Source organism: Ambystoma mexicanum, chromosome 2q (assembly GCF_040938575.1).
Source record: "Ambystoma mexicanum isolate Mex_15411 chromosome 2q, UKY_AmexF1_1, whole genome shotgun sequence".
Taxonomy (NCBI): Eukaryota; Metazoa; Chordata; class Amphibia; order Caudata; family Ambystomatidae; genus Ambystoma; species Ambystoma mexicanum.
Genome location: NC_090924.1, coordinates 1018028616 through 1018051595, shown reverse-complemented (window position 1 = coordinate 1018051595; position 22980 = coordinate 1018028616). Strand labels below are relative to the sequence as shown.

At 44.6% G+C, this 22980-nt stretch overlaps 1 protein-coding gene across 1 annotated transcript in view; it reads right to left on the bottom strand.

Annotated features, from left to right (window-relative positions):
- Positions 1–22980, bottom strand: part of CUBN (cubilin) — a 1794835-nt gene that overhangs the window by 68616 nt on the left and 1703239 nt on the right. The window contains exons 62-65 of the mRNA XM_069648353.1: positions 21327–21535; positions 10920–11067; positions 10657–10829; positions 7040–7205 (exon numbers count right to left, since the gene is read on the bottom strand). Coding sequence (XP_069504454.1) covers positions 7040–7205; positions 10657–10829; positions 10920–11067; positions 21327–21535 — 696 coding nt within the window. The remainder of the gene's footprint in view (positions 1–7039; positions 7206–10656; positions 10830–10919; positions 11068–21326; positions 21536–22980) is intronic.

Here is a 22980-nt window from a genome sequence, read left to right as displayed (position 1 = left end):
TGGACAAACCTGGAATACAGGAAACCAGCAGACAGCAACAAATACAAGCCGTACAAAACAATCTATTACCTTAAACCAGGCCAACCGATACCAACCTATAAGCTCCAACAGGAAGACAATAGACAACCAACGTGCCAAAGATCATACATCCTTCTTGCAAAAGGACCACTTGGCCAAACAAATTGACAGGAAAATGTATTGCACATTGAGAATACCCAGAAATGCTTCAATTTAGAAACAGTGAAACCATGGAAAGAATATTCTTGGTTGTCAATTATCATCCAAAACTGACAACTGAATAGAATTGCTAAGGATTTACAATCAATATTTAAGAGAGAGGAGGAGCTGAGGTACTTTTTCAAGGAAACACATTTTACAGCATACAAACAGAAGAAAAATCTAGCACTGTCCCTCACCAGAAGTACATTTCTACCGATTTTAGAACAAATAAGATAGTGAACATCGGACCTCTCCTCCTCACTCCTGGCCTCGACCACTCAACTCCTCCATCTTAGTGACTTCAACATCCACCTGGATGCCTCCTGTCCTCCCTCTGGACTCTTTCGCAACCTCTGCGACTCTCTCTCACTCACTATTCTCCCCACTGGCCTGACTCACTCTGCAGGGCACACTCTAGATGTTCTGATCTCCTCAGAGATTCCCCTTTCTGTCCCTCTCACCCCCTCTCTCCTGGAGTGATCACTTTCTCCTTTCCTCACATTTCACCCTCTCTACTCCACAGGCCAAGCCACTTCCATCACTGCCACCCACCTTCTCCGTCATCCGACCCATGAAGCGTGTATCAGTTGAGGATTTCGCCGCCACTTTCTTACCCCACACGCCCCCACTTTGGCTAACTCTCACCTTGACCCAGCCTGCTCCATGCTCCACTCTGCTATATCTGATACTCTTGATATTCTTGCCCCTGTCATGAGGATCCGCCTGAAGCCCAAAACAAAATGCAACTCCTGGTACGACTCAGACCTCGTTACCCTTAAATGCAAGTGCAGGGTGGCTGAGAGGAAATGGGTTGCTTCTTGTACATCCTCTGGCAAACTGACCTATTGCCTGCCCCAAGGGCAATACCGGCTCTCTGAGAGCTCATATCAAAGCCCGCATCTTGGTGGCATCTAACAACTCAGCTGAACTCTAAAATCTGCAAGGAGCTGGCCAATCCTGCCGCAGTCTCTACCGCTCCTGTCCCTTCCCAGGCCCTCTGCATGGCACTGGCTTCTCACTTCATCTCTAAAACTCAGGACATACTGTCCTCACTCTCCTCCTCTCCCCTCCATCCATATACTCCCTGCTCTTCCTCTGGCTCTTCTGCAGCCACCTCTCCTCCCTCCTTCTCTGCCTTTCCACTGTTCTCCACCGATAAGCTTTCTAGACAAATCCGATCTATGAAAGTCTTGTCAAAACAGGTTCACCCCTGTTCCTCCAAAACCATCAAGGACCACATTGACACCCTTGCTCCTGCCCTGGATGACTTCTACAACCACTCTTTGGCCACTGGAGTCTTCCCATCCCCCCTGAAGCACTCCCTTGTGGACCCTCTTCTTAAGAAACCTTCTGCCGATCCCTCCTGCCCGGCTAACTATCGCCCAATCTCCATCACTCCCTTCCTGGGCAAGCTCCTGAAGAAACTGGCCATCTCCCAGCTTAATCTCCACACTGAATCTGTTGGCTGTCTTCATGACCATCAGTCTGCGTTCAGAGCTGCCAGAAGTATGGAAACTGCTCCCCTGAACATCCGTGAAGACCTGCTCTCCAACCTTGACTCTAACACCCCCTGTGTCCTCATCTGGCTTGATCTCTCTTCTGCCTTTGACACTGTCAACCATGCTATCCTGCTAAATTGTCTCCGCGATAACTGGTATCACTGATATCACCAGTCAGGGCCTGGCTAGGCTGACTTCCTTCCTCTCTGACCGACCCTCCAATTTCCAACTTGGGTTCTTCCTCTCTGCTATCTTCTTCTCTACCCGTGGTGTCCCCCAGGGGTCTAACCTCTCTCCCTGGCTGTTCAACCAATATCTGGTACTCCTTGCCCACTGCATTGCCGCTTTCTGCCCCAACTTTCAGTGCTATGTGGATGACACTCATCTCATTTTCAGGCTACCTTCGGCCACATCTTCTCCGTTCCTCATCTCCGACTGTCTGTCTGCTATCCAGGAGTGGTGTGCCACCAATGACCTCTGCCTTAATGCCAGTAAGACTGAGATTCTCCTCATCATTACACCCACTCCCTCCTTTCCTTTCCTGCAGCTCTCTGGCCGGCCTCTTGTCCCTCTTCCTGCTCCCACCTGCAAGGCTAAAAACCTCATGGTCATCTTTGACTCCACACTCTCTTTCTCCCCTCACATCTCAGATATCTCTAAGAAGTCACACTACCAGCTGCACCTCCTCAGGGGTATTCTTCCTTTCCTCTCCTTCCCCCAGAACTCACTGTCTCCAGAGCTCTGGTTCTCTCTAGGCTGGACTATTGCAACAGCCTCTTTCTAAATCTGCCTGCTTCTACTCTACGCCCTCTGCAACTCATCCAGAACAGGCCGGCAAGACTTGTCCTTGGCCTCAAGCCCAAGGATCGTATCTCTCCAGAACGGAAATCTCTGTACTGGCTCCAGGTGGCTGTGAGGATTAAGTTCCATACCCTCTGCATCATCCACAAGGCCTGAATATCTTCAACTCTATCTTCCTAAATATCTTCCCTCTCGAGCTCTTTGCTCATCCGCTTCCAACTCCCTCAGGGCAGTCGCTTCTCCAAGCAACAAGTTGGTGGTAGATCTCTATTCGGCTGGGGCCTCCCTCTGGAACAGCCTCCCTGCCTCCCTGAAACTTGAGGAGAACCATCTTTGGTTCCGGAAGCACCTTAAAACCTTCCTCTTTGCTTCTGCCTTCTCTCCCCCCATCTCCCCTGCTGAAGTCCTGGCTTATACTGAGACTGCACTGGTTACCTGGCCACCCATCTGATCTCGGGCCCAAGCTCTGCCAGTTGCACGCCTGCACTGCCTCCCTGGCAACCCCTGCAACCGGGGACTGTTTTCTGTATCCCTATAGTCCCCCTACCAGCACTTATGTCTGCACTCACCCAGCACTTGCCACCAGCTGGCAGTTCTTTTATTTATCTTGTTATTTTATTATCCCATGTACTGCACTTTCTCCTCCCCCTCCCCCAGCACTTTTCTTTTTTCCCCCTTCCCTTGCGTGATCTGAATGACACCTGGCCTAGTAAGATCATTGTCTGTCTTCCCTCAGTTCCGCCTTCCTTGCCTCGTCGTGCCTTGAAAAACTTGTGTATAGGCGCGTTATAAATGCCATATGATATGATATCATATCATATCATATCATGCAAGGTTAGGAGATACAAAAGATGCTGCCACATCTGCACCGAAGCAGCTGTAAAAACTCCACAGAACCAAACATTACAGATAAAAAGGACACACAATTGCATCCAATGTGGTATACCTCCTAAATGCAAGAAATGTCCACAAGGGAAGCATGTTGGTGAGACTTTCAAGGAACTATATGAAATAATTACCTGCATTGACACAGCATCTTGAACCGCAAAATAGAAACACTAGTTGGCTAACACTTCACAGATGATGGGTACACACCGCAGGACCTTGCAGTGATGGTACTGAAAGGTGGCTTGTCAGATACAACACAAAGGAACATATGGGAGATCAAGTACTTGAATATTCTCAACCTGAAAAATGACGGCTTGAATGCAGACACAGGATTTATGACACACTATGCCCTATATGGCCTAGTTTGAGCCTGAGACCTTCAAGACAAGAACATCAACAGTACAAGAAGATGACCTGAAATTGCTACCTCTCGGATATGACTTTTGGGCACAATTTTTAGATCCTTGAATGAGTAAGGACAGAGGCCTCATGTATGGCGATTGTGGATGAGCATAAGATATTTTGACTGGGGTTAGGCAGAAGAAAAGTTTCAGGTTGTTGGGGGGAGATTACATGGTGAGATCCACCCTCTGATGTTTAGTTTTCAAGAGCAGGGGTATACTCCAGTGACAATGAGAAACGTTTCCATATAAGAAAATATTGTTACAAGAGTGGAATGGTCACATTTTTGTTACATACATGTTTGCAAACTTTCCTCCTTTTGAGGGCTTCTCAGGAATTTTCAGAAAGTTATTCCGGTGTGAAGGCTCCTACTCAATGTATGGGACCATTGCACTGAAAGTCAAACCTCATATCATTCTCAGGAATGCAATTAATATAGCTGCATCTGGGATTTGTCAGAGACCACAGCTTCCTGCAATATTGCTATTCAGTGGTGTCGTACACCCTCCAGCAATCAGCCTCGTGGTTACATGCAGACACTCCAGGAGAGCAAGGCCTGAAACAAGAATCTATCATCTGTAAGGTGGTGCTGGAGGAGCCTGTTGATATAGTTCTTTGCAGATGGAACCTAGTTCATAGAACTAGTTCTTTTCTCCAGGAGGAGGGGCTAAATCAAGTGGCTTTTGCCATCTTGTGCCTTTGTGGGGAATCTTCCCACCATTCTCTTTCTCGCAAGTTCAAACACAGTTTGTGAAACACAGCAACCGTTTGTAATTGTATTTATTTTGGTTTATGTGTTTATTGAATACAAATGTTAAAGCTTCCATCAGAATGCTCTACATGAGGAAAGGAAACTAGTGGGAGCAATCATTTTGAGGATAGCTTTATAAAACATCAAAGTAATACCGAAGCCGGTGGGAGAAAGGAAAACTACCAGTGGGAGCATGGAATGGGAACACCACAGACTAACAACTCATGTGGTACTTTATATACAGACATACATACTTATATTCAGTGCTGTTAAATGCATTTGGGTACAATGCAGGCAGAACGTGGGTGCTGGGGGGAGAGATGGGGAAATGGAATAGGAAGCTCCACCTAATCTCAAAGAGATTCTGCAATCTGGTTCACACTTCAAACATGATACCCCTTGACCCTTGAAATGCTGCATTACATGATATGATAGGGCATTTATAATCTGAACCTCTGAATATGTTCCAAATTAACAGAGTAGCCTACACAGCCCTTTGCAGCAGAGCACCTCAGAATATTCATCCTCAATCAGTTGACCCTCAACTACAGTCTTATATTCTTAGTGTCTGTGTTCCTGAATTGAATACTACAGAATGTAACTTCCTCCCACCTACACTTAGAAGCGCTGTGAACCTCCTACTTGTCCAGGTGCACAACAAAGCATTTTATGTTCAAGTACCATTTACCATGTTTCCTCGTAGGAAATAACGTATATGTTGTGACGATTTACAGGATCTTGTCATTTCCCTCCAGAGCGGAGCCCTTCCCTATGAGGCTAAAGAGGTTAGGCAGCTACCCAATAGTACCCTTGGGGTGGTAATAAGCTGGAGGAACTCATAGGGAGAGACTCCACCCTTGGGGGGAAGGACTCCCTTTCTTTTATGGAACTCCTTCATAACCTCTTACAGGACATCTCTACCTCCTCTCACCCTCCTAAGGTATCAGCCTTTCAAGTCTCTATTTGTTATTGTGATACTGCACCATTAACACATACACTCTTTCAAAGTACTGAGAAGAGGAAGAATGGAAAAACCATAAAGAGGGCTGGTTGGTTGGCAGCCAACCAACCACACGGAGTTGAAGAAGAGGGAACGAAGAATGGAGATTAATCCACAAAGGCAAAAGAAAGACTGTGCGTTCATGCTCGGGAGGGACCAGATGTATACAAACAAAAGCGGGAAAGGACTAACCTTCAGAGATGGAGAAGTATCCTGGGGGATTCGAATGTGGGGCAGTGAAGCCAGAAAAGAGAGGCAGGTGAACAACGGTCGGGACAGAGAGTGGCCCATCCCGACCATACACAGACCGGAGAATAAGAGATACAGGCAGAAGCGTGACCCAAGTAGGGTAAACTGGCTGGTCTATAATTAACACTGATACTGCCAAGGCCTAAAAGGAAGAGGCAATCCACCAGGAGGAAGACGCAGACTCAGCCACGGAAGTCCCGTGGTGGAGAGAAGCGGCCTGGACCCCACAGGAAGAACCAGTGATGCTCGCCCGCAGGACCGAAGGTAACAGGCATAACAGAAGACACGGGAGAGGGCCCGGATATAACCGCATCAGGGATGCATACCATTGTCATAGTAGTGAACTCTTTGAAGTTGAAATCCAAGAGAAGTACGTAAGTGATCTCCCTCATCACTGTAGTGACCCCTTTGAAGTTGAAAGCCAAGAGAAGTACATGAGTGATCTCTCTCATCACAGTAGTGACCCCTTTGAAGTTGAAAGCCAAGAGAAGAAGGGGAGTGAGCTCCCTCATCACAGTAGTGACTACTTTGAAGACCAAGAGAAGTATAGGAGTGCTCTCCTTCGTAACATTAGTGGCTCATTTAAAAGTCAAGCGAAGTACATGAGTGATCTCAATCACCACAGTAGTAACCCCTTTGAAGACCGAGAGAAATACAGGACTGCTCTCCTTCATCACAATAGTGACCGCTTTAAAAACCAAGAGAAGTGTGGGAGTGATATCTCCCTTGTCGCTTTATCATCTCTTTTGAAAGTCAAGTGAAGTGTTGGAGTGATTTCCTGCTTACAGTGGTGATCCCCTGAGAATTAGAAGGCAAGAAAGAAAAAAAAACACTTGGAGTAATCTCCCAAGTTACTGAAAGCAAATAATTTTGAGGATAGCTTTATAAAACATCAAAGTAATAGTGCAGCAGGTGGGAGAAAGGAAAACTACCAGTGGGAGCATGGAATGGGAACACCACAGACTAACAACTCATGTAGTACTTTATATACAGATACACCTACTTATATTCAGTGGTGTTCAATGCATTTGGGTACACAGAATGGGGAGGCCAGCCATCAACCCAGACCGGAGAATAAGACATACAGGCAGAAACGTGACCCAAGTAGGGTAAACAGGCTGGTCTATAATGGTGGAATGGAATTAGTGTTAGAAATTCAATTGTGGATGGAAAACAATGTTGAGGTTAAATCTAATCATGATTCTTTGGCAATCATAATGTCACTCTTACCAGTTGGTGATGAAGTCCAAGTGATGTCATATCCACTTCCAGAGTGAAGTATATCACTTACAAAATGTAAGTGCAGCACATGATTATTTGGGAATATTGGGCTTGGTATTGCACTTCCACAATACTTGCCAAGCAAAGGTGAGCTGGCATCACTGCCATTCTTTACCTGGGAAAATAAACAAAGTATAGTGGTCATGTACAATGATCCCCCACTGTAGACTACAGTGCAAATAGGACATATTCCATTCAATTCTTTCATGCTAGTATATTGCCATCGTTCCACGTGTTAGGATTCAAACGTTCTTTAGATATTTCGATTTTACCAGTCTAATAGATGATGGAACTCAATTTAACTATTTCGTTACAAAATTGTGAAATATTCGAAATGTGTTGGCTGCCTTTTATGATCACAACATACATTGGAATACAAAAATCTCCTAATCTGGAACGCTGTTGCCTTTGTGACACTGGATGTGCATTCGATTTAGGCAAACTATGATTCAGAAATGAACTTACTAATAGTAATGTTGAGACCCTTTCAAGTATCTTTATTATTTTATTCCAATGAAACAAATAGCACTTGTCATAGGAACACACAATTCATCAAAAGGCAGGGGTAGTGCAAGTGACACCCCACACCCAATTGGGCCCCGTTAGGAGGAGTTTGCCTGTGCAGTAATAACGTGCCTGTAATTCCGTTTAATATGAAGTTACCGCAGTGGCAGGCTTGAAGCTGGAGGTAATTCTGCCACCCTACCGGCAAAAATAGCTGGTATTACCGGCACTGGTATTACCGGTGCGGAAACACCTACAAATACAGGATTAACATCACTTACCAGCATTCGTAATCTGGCGGTAATACTGCTATACTGAGTGCCAACAGTGTTACAGTTTGGTGGTATCCCATCAGATTTACCAGTGACATACCCCCAAACTTATAATGAGGCCGATGTCACTTAATATTTGACTCTGGTGAAATTACAGGAAGTGCTGTGGCCTTTAGCCCCAATGACAGATGTCGTAGAGGGCATTAAGAATGTACATTATGATATTGTATGGCTGAAAAAACTGTTTCTTACAAAAACAGACAAAAACTCCCTTATTTATCAACCATATGAAAACGTATGACATAGGTGGGTTCATGATGTGAAAGTGGTACGGCCATCAGAAGAAAAAAAAAACAGTGGAACTTTTTTCATATGCCAGAAAGTATAGCCTCAAAAGCCCAAGTAAAGCAATGCAAGGCCAGTCAATCCCTCATATTCAAGGTATAGTCCCCACATGCAAGGCACAGCCACATATGCCCAGTTGTTGCCTTCGAATGTCAAATGCAGCTTTCATTTCTCATGGTTTATAGCAATACCCTGCTTGCCAGTGCCTTGCCTTCACCCCGGTGGCAATTTAAATGGTCTGTGTGGGACTGTGGCAAGTTTTGCAGAAAAGAATAGTGCTGCTGCCAGTTTCAGATCTAAAGAGAGTGAGTTGCTATAGGTCAGTAATATGTTTGTGGGCTCGGCTCACTAGTACTCTGGAGAACTTGCCCCGAATTATTTCACTAGAATGTCCCTGCTCAGCTTTGATTAGACTATTGTGATGAATCGCAGGTATTCACCCCTTTTCCCCGAGGGGAGCCCCACCCTGTGAGGCTAGGGAGGCGAGCTCGCTCCGCAAACCCTCCCTTGGGGTCGAGGCAAGTGGGACCTCACTGTTAGAGACTATCCCTTTGGGGACAAGGACTCCGTTCCTGTGAGGAACTCCCTACACCAACACATTTAATTGCATACATGTGACGACCTGATAAGCCTAAGAATGTGGCATCCTTGTCTTGAGCTGAAGGTACTGCAAGAATAAACCCAATGGCCTGAGAAAAGGAAGATGTTTCTTTAATGCGAGATGCATATTTAACTGTCCTGCACAGGGGAAGCCTCCTGACATCATAACGTCAGCAGGAGATGGAGCACAAGCTAACCGCAGAGCCCACGACTTGCGGAGATAGTGAGAGAGAGAGAGAGGGAGAAAGAGAGAGAGGAGGAGACGCCAGAGAACCAGCATGTGCAGATGTAGGAAGTGACTCGGGTCGACCGAGAGAGACCAAGAGAGAAGCAAGCAACCCGGTGGTGGCATGACCATGAGCTGCATGTGGTGGGCAGGACAGCACAGGAACAATGCTGATACCGCCCATGAAGGAAGGCGAGGCTAGCTTCCAACCAGCAGCACCAGTACTCTTTCGTTCCTTCTTGTTCTCTACTTGTTCTCTTATTGTATCTGTATTTATTCTTCTGCATTCACAAGGTAACTTTATCCAACACTTAGGACTTTCCACTTTACTTCCTGGCTTCTCAATACTTATTTCACAGTCTCTGGTTTCACTCTGGGCTTGGCTATTATTCTCTGTTTCAATCTGTTCTTCAGGTTTTCCCCTTTCACTATGTTTCTTATTTTGTAATATCTCAAATTGTTCTCCCTGGCTACTTTGCATATACACCTAACCAGTAAGAGTTATCATACCATGTTAATACATGATTCTCATTCTCTTAAATAAATGTCAATATTTTATCTTGACTGGGACGAGTATGAGTGTTCCAGTAATGATTTTCAGTCCCCCTCCCGGTTTTCCCGGTTTTCCCGATTTCCCTGTTTCCTTTTGTGCTCAGGGACAGGATAATGATATGATATGTCATTTATAATGCGCCTATACACGTGTTTCTAGGCATGACAAGGCAAGGGAGGGTACGGACGGAAGACAAGACAAACGATCTTACTAGGCCTTGTGTCATTCAGATCGTGCAAGTGCGGTAGTGCAAGGAGCAGGGAAAGGGGACGGGAGATGTGCAAGGCGGAGGGAACGGGAAAGTGCGATCAGGGCAGCATTGCTCTGAGTAAGTGCAGCCAGGGCAGCACAGCTCTGAGTAAGTGCAAGGAGGCGGGGGACTGTAGGGGTTACAGTTACAGCCTCTAGCGTGCGGTGCCCCAGAGGCAGTGCGGGAGAGACTGGTCATAAAGGAGCCTGTTAACCAGTAAGAACTCTGAGGGTATCCAAGCAACTAGTCAGCACATCTCAGAAACATTGAAGAATCACTGGTACTGAAAAAGTGGCGAGAGGCATCAACACACGTCAGCACCTATGAACAAAGATTTAGAATAAAGAACACAACTGAGACACAAGGCATTGAAGCTTCCTTGTTTACTTCATCTGTTAATGGGGCAACAAGAGGTTTAGATATCCACTTTCAAGAAGTGACCTTTAAACAGTTGCCCAATGCATTATAGTTTCCCATTGGAAGGACAGCCAGAGTAGATGTACAATAGAATCCTGGCACAAATGGGAAACCTGCGTTTGCAGATGTGCTGCTGGCTAATGCCAGGATGTGCTGGTGGCTCATGCCAGGGACTGCAATGATACCGCAATTCCATCTTCTTTATGAATGCCCTTCTGATAAATATTTTATTACTCATCTAGAAAACATTTGCAATCTGGAATTTAACCAGGTCTGTACTTTGGAGTTTCCAAATGTATGTATTCCCATTATATATAATTTTGGGTCATTGTCCTCTGATCTGTCATGTACACCCTCTTCGGTCTGTGCTTGTTTGAAGAATGCACCAGTTCCACTTACCTCTAAAAAGTCTGCACATGTGAACTCCAAATGGAAGGCGTTAAAGAAGAGAGAAATGGAGTGGTTCTGTGGCGCTCTGAGAATGATGGTGCAATCCAGCTTGTGTGGGTAGGAAGCAGGCCAGCCCGGGCTTTTCAGGTAGCCAAATGTCTGGTTGTATTCTCTATTGCAGCCTTTAATGAAATTACAAAAACATGTCAAGGACTAACATAGTTCTCTTGTGGAGCGCTTACATGTATATTGCTTATATTTAAAAGACTCACCTGCAACTTGATATGCAAAGCTGACCCCATTACCGCTGATGTATTCCTCTGATTTGAATAGAACCTTTACTGTTCGGGCGTAGGAGTAAAACACGGGAACAGCGAAGGTGTCGCTGCCGCAGAATCTATGGACTTGCCCTTTGTCACCCTGCAATCACATGTGAAAAGACAGTTAATTAGTTAATTCATTGCAAAATTATTACTTTTACAGAACCACTTCACTTCAGGTGTTGATGGGCTACTTATTGGTATATGATTTGTAATTAGAAGGGAAAAAAAGATTTTCGGTTCTATGTGATTTCAACAAAAAACATTCAGAGAGGGATGTTTTACCGAAAACCAAAACACTGAAAAAATCCCCCAATTTCTTTTTTTTCTATTTTGGGAGTCCCCCAAAACCGTTGTTCGCCTATGATTTTACTCCAGCCCCCTCCCCCAACCGTATTAACCCCCTTACCCTACACCATATATAAAAAACTAAAAATGTGGTGTGTTTTGATCTTGTTTTGTTAAAATAATACCCCTCTGAAAATGATTTCGTCAAAATCACTGGATAGCATATTTTCTTGGATTAATTGGTGGTTGTCTGCACTGCGGTGAGAAAGCTTTTTGTAAATTTTGCAACACTACTGCCTAGAGTTTTAATTTCTTTATGGCTCCTGTTTTTTAGTTGTGGCTATTAGGTGGCCCTTTAGCACGACTTTTGAGCCAAAAATATTGCATTGGTGTGCAGCTAGAAAGAAGATCACGCGTAAGGAGGGACACACAGCTTGTCGAAGTTGTTTGGCTATTTACCCACCCGGTGCCTGGCCTTGGCTATGCTAATTTATACCCACTACCTCGCCCTCCACGTTCAGCACGCATCCTTTTGGGATTTCATTGAGCTGGCTCTATCAAGCAGTAACTGCCCTACTCCACTCCTAATTGGGAGAAATGTGGATTGACACTGACAGAAATAAACACTTTATGGTCAGCTAAAAACTATACCAATCCGAGGCAGAGTCATTAACTCCAGCACAATGTGACAGCCATAAAATTAATAAATCATGATTCATAGTATCTAATTCTGTGGACACATCTAAATATATAAAAAAGAGAGATCCCCCTGTCTGCTTGAAAAAAAATATATCATCACAGATAGAGAACAGAACAACGAGAGGGACCAAATCCAGAATACAATGATCTAGGAGTCGAGCTTGGCCAAGATGTCTCTGAAATCTTTGAACTACTACATTTTCAAGAATTTTAGAAATCCACATGAATCCTGCAATGGATCCAATCCTTATTTTGTTTGGAAGTGGGTTAAGGGTTGATCTTTTTAATTCAAAAAGAACACAGCATCTATTAAAAGAAAGATTAAGACATTTGAACACCCATGGCGCCAATGCTGCCATACGTTCTTTAGTTACAAAGGCTGGTCTGGATTTCATGACCTTAATAATGGGCAGAAGAAAGGATACAAGGGGCCTAACCACCTCCACAGTTGATCCAGTTTAAACAAAAGGGGTGGGCGAGTCACGGGAGTAACACAAGCCACAAGAGAAGACAATACTTTAGCAGGATCATTGGAAATTGCCACTAAATGGAATGTATGTTATCAATAAAAAATACATTCAAAGTCTTGTAGAACCAAAAAGTCTTGAATTACTTGAAAGAGCTGATTAAGACATTTAGGGCCTGATTCATGGAACGTTTTCCTATGGGAGTGCACCATTATAAAACACTTCCATGAATCAGGCCCCAAATGGTTGCAAAAAGGAATACGCCAGGAGGACTACTTGGATTCAAGTTAGGGGTGGGGCATTTTCAAAGGGGTGTATTGTTGGCACGTTCCCTTAAAGAGGTTGCAAAGTGTAAGGTTGCAGAAGGAGGAGACGGGCACACAGGTGGAATGCTTGTTAGCATAGACTTCTATTTAGTAAAATAAAGAGGAAACATGTCTCTCCCTAACTCTAAGAAGGGTTTCCCTGCCTCACCTAAGGAACTTAGGATACTGACAAAATGTCCAAGTAAATCAAAAGAGTCCACCGTTGTGTGTCAAAATGCCTACATCTATCCCACACACTTATAACTAAGAATAAAGAGGAAAATGTTTTTTTTGGTCCAGAGGAATGGCTCCCTTCCTCTGGACAATATTGATTAATTCCCACTGTAGGTGGAAACTTCGCCTGTATGAATGACTCCCTTCTGCAGGTCTCGATTCCTTTCAGGATGCCAAATAAAGTCCCAGCTCGTGGTGTTGTAAAGATCTCACTTTTTATCACAAAGGTAAACGCTCCAACTGAAGCATCATTCCTCATTGCCCAATGTTAATTCCACTATTGGGTTGCTGGAGAATGCCTCCCTGCTCCAGGTGCCTTGGCCTCGATACTTCTGCAGTGCCCTGGGAATTAGTCCCTTCCCTGGACCTGCTTTGGCTTTGCTTCACGAAACACACGGTCAAGGGGTATGGCTTCTTTCCCCTGACCTCTCTGGGTTTTGCGGTACACATCACCAAGGGGTATGGCTTCTTTCCTTGGTCTCTTTTGGACTCCTTGCCACAGTTTACACAGGCCGGGGGATTTATTCTATTCCCCGGGCCCTTTTCCAGCTTTTCAAAGCAGTTTGTAACGCCAGGGGGAATGGCTCCCTTCTCCTGGCCTCTCTAAGGCTTTTCAATGGGACTCACCACACCACACCAGGGGAATGGCTCCCTTCTCCTGGCCTTTCTCAGGCTTTTGAATGTGGCTCACAACACCAGGGGAATGGCTCCCTTCTCCTGGCCTTTCTCAGGCTATTCAATGTGACTCACAACACCAAGGGAATGGCTCCCTTCTCCCGGCCTTTCTCAGGCTTTTCAATGTGGCTCACAACACCAGGGGAATGGCTCCCTTCTCCTGGCCTTTCTCAGACTTTTCAATGTGACTCACAACACCAGGGGAATGGCTCCCTTCCCCTGACCTTTCTTATATATTTGCACAGTTCACCAGTACCAGTGGGAATGCCTATCTTCCCCTGGCTTCTCTCTATGGCTTACACAGTTCTGTGGGTGAGGGCCCCAGACCCAAATGTTTCGCTTCTCCTGCTCAGGCAGACCTAGCTTACTCATCTGCCAGGTACTGAGATGAAAAGGGTTAGTGATCTCCTTCTCCCTTGGTGGTGGGTCCCAGACCCTTCTTGATTCCTCACAGGTTGCAGATGATATACCTGGTTCACTATCCTGCTAGGTTTTCTCTTCGCTCCATTTACTTAAGACAGTCTCTGTATTTCTAAACGGTTCCCACACCGGGGTTCTTGGGCTTTGCTTGCCCCAACAACCCTGATACCTCTGGGTTCATTGCTGAGTCTTCTCTGTCTGCACGGTGTGCTCCTACTGCTCTGTTCGGTCTACTGTGTTCTCTATCTCTCGTGGATACCCACTGGCTGCGGCAGCCCCTCAGTAATGACAGCTGGGTGGCTGGAGGTTACGTCCACGTCCGCACAGTTTTGGTGGCTTACTTCTCCCCAATTTCTATTTTGCCTGCTCTCTGGCCTATCTGCCAATTGCAGACCGAAAATAGATGCCCCTTTTGCGACTCTTGTGTCCAAGTCTACGCTATATCCTCTGCGGATGCTGAAGCGGCTCTGCAGTGTGTCCTGCTCTGCAGGCTGCAGATTTCCATTGTGCATGGTTATCCTGCTTCTGGGGTGCTCCACTCGGTCCTTCAACCACGGACTGACTGGGAACGCTTCTGACTCCCGGGCAGCATCCTGAGAAGATTCTCCACTATCTAGTTGGGTCCAGATTTTCTTTCCTTGAAGGTTGGCGGTCACTCTGTACTGAGTTTTATTCCCAGTAAAGATGTTGGGGTCTTTCATAAATTTAGTTTTTCTCCTTTTGGACATATACTCCTCTGGATTTCCTTCCCCCTGTGTTGTTATTTTACTGGTCTGGGCATAGAGGATATTAGCAAAGGGTAGTTTGGTACCCAATTTCATAACCTCCTCCTCCTGACTGGGTTCTTTAAATGAGGAGATAGTGGGGACATATTTAATTGAGGGGTAATCCCTCACCTTGTGACCAAACTCCTCCCAAGTGAAACATTTCTTATCTAGAATAGGAGATAGGGGTTATAGAGGATGGCATCTCTTCTTATTAATCTCCTACTACAAGGACAATGATAACTGCCCCACTATCCCAGGATTTGTAGGTGTTTCAAATTCATGGAAATTGTGGGGAGGTTTTAACAGGGCGGATGGTTCTCCGTTGTCTTCCTGTCCTATCAGGAAGCTATGACAGAGTGACATTTTATCAGGATAGATTTCGAGACCTCCTGTCTATCGGCTTTGAATGACAGATTGGGAGTGTTTCCCTGTACCTTTGGAAATTCTATTTGTGTGGATGGAATGGTCAGAGGGTAAATCTGGTTCTACTATTTCAATTCCTCGCCTGTATTATTTACGGGCTCCGCAATGAATGGCACTGATGGTACTGTGGATATAGAGTGACTATTCTCCCCAGGCTGATTCACAGGGTGACCTTCCTCTTTCTCATTTTGGGTCGGGCTGGACGAAATCCCCCTAGGTTCTCATATATCAAGTGTCCCACCAACTCGCCCCTTCCATTCTTAACTGTGCTTGATGAGAAATTCAAGAGGGCACGCTTCATTTCTTCTCTACACGACAGGAGGGATAATAATTTGCTCCCTCTCTTTCTGACGCTTCCCCCAAGAGGCATAATATAGATGGCAACATTAGAAGGGAGGTTTACCTGTAGGTCTAAAGAGATGAGGATCTTATCTCTGGCAGGAACCAGATATTCCCACGGGAAAAAAAGATTATAAGTGTTCTCTACAGTTTTTCTCACCGGAAGAATGGCCTGGGAGGTTAATAAATGGAAGGTGATCCCCATTCTGGGATTCAGATGGCTGTGGGGCTCATGGCTTCTCAAGCGACCCTGACCTTGTGGTCTTGACCAGATGAATCAAGATGGACCAGTCTCTGTATCAGTCTCTGTTTAGATGATTTCTAATCCTTTTGGCAGGATTGCATGCTTGACAAAACAAAGTTCCCAATGCCAGGTGGAATGTCCCTCTTCCCCTGGCCTTTTTCAGTCTCTCAAAAAGGTGCAACACAAAGTTCTCAATGTCAGACTTCTTAACATATTTCACAATGCCAGGCTTCTTATCATCCTTCACAACACCAGGCTTCTTAAAAATGTCACAATGCCAGGCTTCTTAACATATTTTCCAATGCCAATGAATGTCTCTCTTCCTCTGGCTCCTCTTTGCCTTTACAAAGCCAAGAGTGCACCTTTCCTCTCTTGGCCTCTTCACAGTGTCCTTAATATGACACCAGGGGGAATGCTTCCAATCCTCTGGGCTTTCCTTACCAATTGTGAAGTCTCTTGTAGGTCCCAGACCTCTTCTTCTCTCTCTTTTTGCTGGGGCCAACGTGGATCACTTCCCTGCCAAGTATGGCCCCTAGTAAACTGCTTTGTGGTTTCCCTTCTTCTCATGGGAGTGGGTCCCAGACCTCTTGAGCTTAGGGCCCTTTAGGAACGTGCATGCAATGGATGGGTTCGCACAGAATAACTCCAAGTCCATATAACCGAACCAACTCAGGAAGATGGCAAAGTACTGTTTTATTAATAATGATCTAATACAGGGAGTTACAAAGAACATCAACGGACGTACGCTCAATTTCTCTCAGAGATCTTTTCACAAAACAAAGGTTGTATATCAAAATTACATCAGAGGTGATGTCATAATACTTGGCAAATAATGAAAAACCTACTAAGGGTCAGGATAAGCTTAAGGGGAACATCTAAGTATAGTATCGATAGGAACAAGGATTGTAATTGGCTGCCCACTGTCAGGTGGACAACAAACGCCTATCTCTAAAACATGTAATCTTTAGAAACATTAGATACACAGTTTATCATTGGTTTTCAATCTATAAGGTCCTTCGTTATATGGACCACTACAAGTGAGTGGCACGCTTGTGCCATATTTGGAACATTCATTTCACTAAACTGCACTTAAGCCCAGACCCAGGTTCAAGGAGACGGGTCATGACACTACCTCCCCACCCAATTAGCCCAGCATCTCTCATCACCCAGGCCTTCTGCCATGAAGATTGTCTTTGAACTTGGCCTTGCAAAAGTAGCCTTGTCTTTAGAATACATGGGATTGCGGGCACTCACTATCATGTTCTGGGTCTCCAAGTCCAAACTCTATTTTCATCCTTGACTCATGTGACAGGAGACCACGATTTGTTCCATTTTGCTCTGAATGAATTAAACTTGGCACTTTTGATATTCTTTCTTTGCACCTTAACAAGGGATGATTCATCCTTTGCACGTTTGCTCCTTTCCAGAATAGATAGCCGACCATGGCTGCTTCAGTCTCGACTTCAGGCCAGACAACCTCGCCATGCAGCTCCACAATTCAGCTTATTCGTTCTGCGACACAGTTTTCCCTTTCCTCTTCACGGGTCCTGGCTTACTAAATTCATGATGCCGATGTCCAGCTTCTGTGCAATGGTGGCTTCACCTGCATTCTATTCATTACGTATAGCCAGCTTCTATGATGACTTAGTCTGCTTGTGTTTCAGCATGTGTACAATTATTGAACGGAATATTCTCTGCAGCACTTCGTGCATGTGTAATCTTCTTTTTCGTATTTAAAAAGGTTCTCTTGATTCTTTAGTTTGTCATTAGTTTCTGTAGGATCCATACATCCTCTTCAGCTAGTATCTCAGGACATCATGCATGTCTCTTGTGACATTAGTAGGTTCTTTCTTTGCTCCTTTTCATATTCCTTAAGGGAGTTCCTCCCTTAGGTTGTCATCACTTCGGCGATACATTCGGTAAGGTTGTCTCAACGGGTATCCTGTTTCGAACACGTTGCAGTATTGGCACAACTGCTGGTGTCAAACACGGCTCAATCTCAGGTCTCCAACATATGGGGGTCAGGGGGGCATGGTTTCCTGCAGAGGATTGCAGCTGCTCCTCTACACCCTCTTCTTTATACTCGGATACTTGGAGCCCTCTTCTCCCATGTACCACCACGAGGAAGATGACCTGTGCGGTTTGTGTATAGTGGGCCCAGCCCCTTCTTCCTTGCGTGCAGGTTATTGGAGCCCTCTTCTCCCAAGTACCACCACAGGGAAGATGACTTGTGTGGTTCTCGTATAGTGGTTCCCGGCTCCTCTTCTTTGCGTGCGGGTACTTGGGGCCCTTTCCCCCCAAGTACCACCACAAGGAAGATGACTTGTGTTGCTTTCGTTTGGTGAGTCCCACACCCTTAAGCTTCTCTTGTTGTGGGAGAGACCTGGTTCACTTCCCTGCCAGGTACTGTGACTATGAAGACGCTGACTGCACCTTCTTAGTTTCCCACCAGCCAGCCCAAGTGCTCCCCCTACCTCTAGGGAGCCTTGCAGCGGGCTCTGACTCACCCGGGAACACTGCAGTCTCAATCTTCCTCTGGGCAGCACAGTCTTCCCTTCACTTGCTTCTCAGGTTTCAGGAACGCCAGAAGCTTGTCTTTGCCAGTTTGCCCCCTGGACCTCCGACTCTGGACTAGCCTGGTCCTTCCAGCTCCCCTCTTGGCCTCCTGATCTGCGTCCTTCTACCTTCCTGCACTGTGATGGATCTTGCAGCTCCTCCATGGAGGACGAGACAACTGATTCCTGGTTCTCTCTTCATTTTCTACTCTACATTGACAAATGAGCAGCTGGCAACAACTAGATTGCTCATTATGGTTCCTAGGAGTACTCTTCATGGCTCTGCACCTCCTACTCGTCTCAATATGTTTAATCAATATGTTCCCCTGTGAGTCAATGGAGTTCTTCTTCATCTCAGTACTTCTACCATTGATCTCTCTTTGGTCAGTTGTGCTCTTCATAGTCCCAGTACTTTCTAGGAAAATCATAGGGTGAGAATAACTCATGACCCTATTTCGGAAGGGGTTGTTGTTAAGGTTGTAGGAAGGTGTCTAGGGTCATGTGATCGGCAGGGATATGGCTTTCTCCCTTTATGGGTGTCACTGGTCCCATGGGGGTCTCCCCTCCCATGAGATCCACCTGCTGAGTAACACCCCCACAGAGATTATTGGGTAGCGGCTTCACCTCCCTGGCTTCATAAGAGGGGGCTCCCCCTAAGGAAGTAGTGACGATACCCTGGGATTCGTCACAGCACTCTGGTGTTCTCTCTTTGTACTATCCCTCTTGCTTCCATCATATCCTCTTTAGGTTTCACATATCATCTCTATGCGGATGATTCACAAATTCTCTTGTCCTTTTCCTCCTTTTCTCAATCTATTCACTCTGAACTATCGGCTTGTCTCCTTTCCATCCAGTCTTGGATGTCATCCCATTATCTACACTTCAAACCGTTGAAAACGGAGGTACTCCTTTTTCCTGCTTCTTCCATTCCTCCACCTCTTCCTCCATCTACTATTTATTTACCTCCTGCCTCTCAACCTCTTTCTACCTCTAGCCATTACCTGGGCCTCATATTTGATGCCTCTCTTGCCTTTACTTTCTCATATCTCTTCTGGCTCCTAGACCTGTCAGTTTCAGCTCTTTAACATCTGCAAGGTCCGCTGCTGTCTTACCTTTGATGGATTCCAAGCTCCATTAGTCTCTTCTCATTTGTTCTACTGTTCTTGTCTTCTTATTGGTCTCCCTGCTTATCAGCTAGCCCCCGTCTGTTCGATTTATCATGCATCTGTTTGTGTCTTATGTATTCTTCCCCTCGTGACACCATTTAATTTGCTCTACACTCTGGTGGCTTTTTTTTTAAGCTTGTCTTCTCTTCGATTTCTTGTGTATCTTGTTCATAAGTCTTCACGGCATAGCTCTGAATTATCTGTCCTCCCTTGTCTAATTCTACTCTACCTCCCCTGGCCTTTGCTCACAGTGCCTTTTTCTTCTAGTAGTTCCCTGTCCCCCCTGAGCCTCCTATCGTTTTCTCGCCTTTTCACTAGTAATACCTAAACACTGGAATGCTCTCCCTTTGTCCCTTCTGTCACTTTCCTCTCTTTCTCTTTTTAAATCTCGACTTAAGGTCCACCTTCTTTCAGTTTGATTCTGTACCATTGTCATGTTTGCATTTCATTTTAGTGTATTGTGCTTTTGTTCTCTGTACAGATTAGGAGTTAAACACTAAATCCATACAATATAAATACAAATACAATTTGCAAGTAGAGATATAACATGTGCTGATGGTTAACTTAACAGGCGAGCAAAGGGGGAGACGGGATGATGCTAAACCTGGACATCTGTTGTTCCTGCCAGTGTTTAGGAAAAAAAAACATGCCACTAGCTGAATTATGGGATGAGCAACGGGATTGAGTAAAGATATTGTTTGGGCAGGTACATCGATTAGGAAACAAAGATGGTGATGTGAGAAATTGGTAGAGTGACAGTATATAATTGTTTGAAAGATTCATAAGACCAAACATAAAAAGAAAACACAGGTTTTTAAAGTTTCAAACTGAATTCTTGAATGACCAACCCAAGAAATTGCTAACTTCAAAGAGGAGAGTGTGTGTGGCAAGGGCTTCTTGGTAAGTACAAATGCTGTAAGCCACAAGTCATAATAGAAGGGCATCATGTATCATGTTGGTCCTGGTAATGCTGGACCTGGAGACATAAGCTACTCCTCACGGATGATGCCCAATGAGACCGAAACATGTCTGGCGATGCCTGTGGTCTCGTGCAGAAGGAATGTGACCAAGCAGTTCAGGCTGGATTGCCTATTTGGGGGTGGGAGCAAACGAAATTTGCATATGGTCTTTCCCCTTCTGTAATGACTTGGCAGGCTTAAAAACGATGATCTGGAGGGTTGCCCAGAGATGTGCCCGTGGTTATGATTTATTCAAAAGCTTTCAGCCATCAACTTTTGCATTCACTTTGGAGATGTGAACTTGATGCATGATTTTTGATGTGGGTTAAAGTGAACACTTGAAGTGAACAGATGTAGTGATGCAACTGTGTTACTAGAATCTGGCTGTCTCTTTCTCGCCCCCTTTGTTCTTTCGCTCTCTCTCCCCCATGTCCATTTTAAATGCAATCTCCGTACTTGAGGGATTTCTGAATGTGGACTTGCCTGCTGAAAGACATGAGCAGTCATGTGTTCTCTTACACCTGCCACTATAAATTCACCTCCTCCATTCACAACAAGAACCTTGAATAATGTTCAATGATGCGCGGATATATCTCAAGTTATGTTTTGCGATGAATCACATAGGTCTTAGAATTTTCTGACTTGTGCTTTAAAATGTCAAAATAAATCTAAAACAATTACTTCATTGTTGACAGCTGCATGAGCGTTAAACATGAAGACCAATATTGATGATACACTGAGCCATGGGAAACATGGAAATAGAAAACACACTTGTTACCCTGATTATACCCTGCCATGGTCTTGCAATGAAAGCTTACCACTGGTGAGTCACTCAATTCCAGGTAATTCTGAGAACAGGGCTGGTTGCCGTGCAGTTGAAAAGTCTCCACCATGAGCTTCACCTGTTCCTGTGGAGGAGCATCGATAATCCACAGGCAACTTGTGAAACGCGGATATTCATTCGGGAAGAAAGGTGATGCCGTTGTCTGTGGCAAGGAAGTTGCATTGACAATTCCACCACATAGAGCTAAGAAAGGCAGGGAGAATACATAAATAAAATACTTTTAATCTAAGTACCGTGATAGAAAAATAAAATAAATAATTCTCAACTGAAGCGTGTTCTTTACATTACATTTCTTGAATGCGGTGAATACACTGCCATCTTGCGTAACGCATGTGCTGCACATATTCACATGGTTAAAAACCCGTATGATGTGCACAATTCTCAACAGGAACACTATTATGTGTCTCTTATCTGCATTTATTGATATCGGTCCATCATCTTACACACATTGTTCCTCTTTCATATGTAGATGATATGAGGTGCATCTCTTTATTCATTGTAAAGATGGTCTATGTCGCAGAACACAACACACAACACACATCTGTTACTTTAACAGCACAATCATGTACATATCAAATAGATAATACATACTGGATGTGGAGTAAATAAATAAACAATTTCTCGATGGTTACCTTAGTCTTCAACCCTGTCCTCATAATGTTATTCCCTAGCTAGTAAATTATTTTTGAGTTGGATTTTTTTTTAAAAGTTCTATGTATGGGTTTAACCACCACATAGAATAGTTACTGAATTAAATACCCTTTCAATAGTCTGAAAGGGAGTCCATTCTTCCCCGTAGGAGATGTATGCTTTCTATATCCGTGCTGTTTTATATGAGTACCTCCAATCTGGTAAAGCTGTAATGTGGTCTTTCACGTATTTGGACCATAAAGGAAACCATTCAATGTTAATGTTTCTCAGATATTCATTTAACCATGAGGTCAGTTTTTCCATCTGATATAATTCTTTAAATTTGCATAATCATTCAGCTTTTGTTGGCGGAGTGACTCCTTACCAGCTTTCAGGTAAACATGATCTCTCAGCTAGGAACATATGATGAGCCATTTGAGGGAAGGTTTTTGATTTCTTCTCTCTATAGCGTGTAACAACAACAACAACAACCATAAAGGGTCCATGAGTCTTTCTTTTCCCTCTCCTTTAACCATAGTATATCTGCTCAGGAAATCTTCAAAAAGTCCCCTTCTCTCCACTGTCTCTCCAGCAAACCTCTCTAATGTCTGGATATATCCCTGCCAATTCCAGCAAAGGTCACTGCTTTCTTTGTAATTGTTTAATGCGGTAAGCTTAAACTTTGCATGCATTTTCACAAATGAGTAATCATAGGCTAACTGGTTCAATGACCCACACATCTCTCTCCCATCTTGTTTTCAAGTATTTGGAGCACAGACATTTTTGCTCTATAATTCAACTGAACATGCCTGAATCAGTCTTGAGACAAACAACTTCCACTCCCCTCGAGGGATAGGGCAGTGGTGAACATGGGACACTCAACCATGCTCTCACTGTGACCGTTTTTAATTAAACATTTCCAGGATTAACCTATTGTTTCACATTTAGAGACCTCAAAAGGTCATACAGGACCTGAAAGTGTTCAGCTAATAAATATA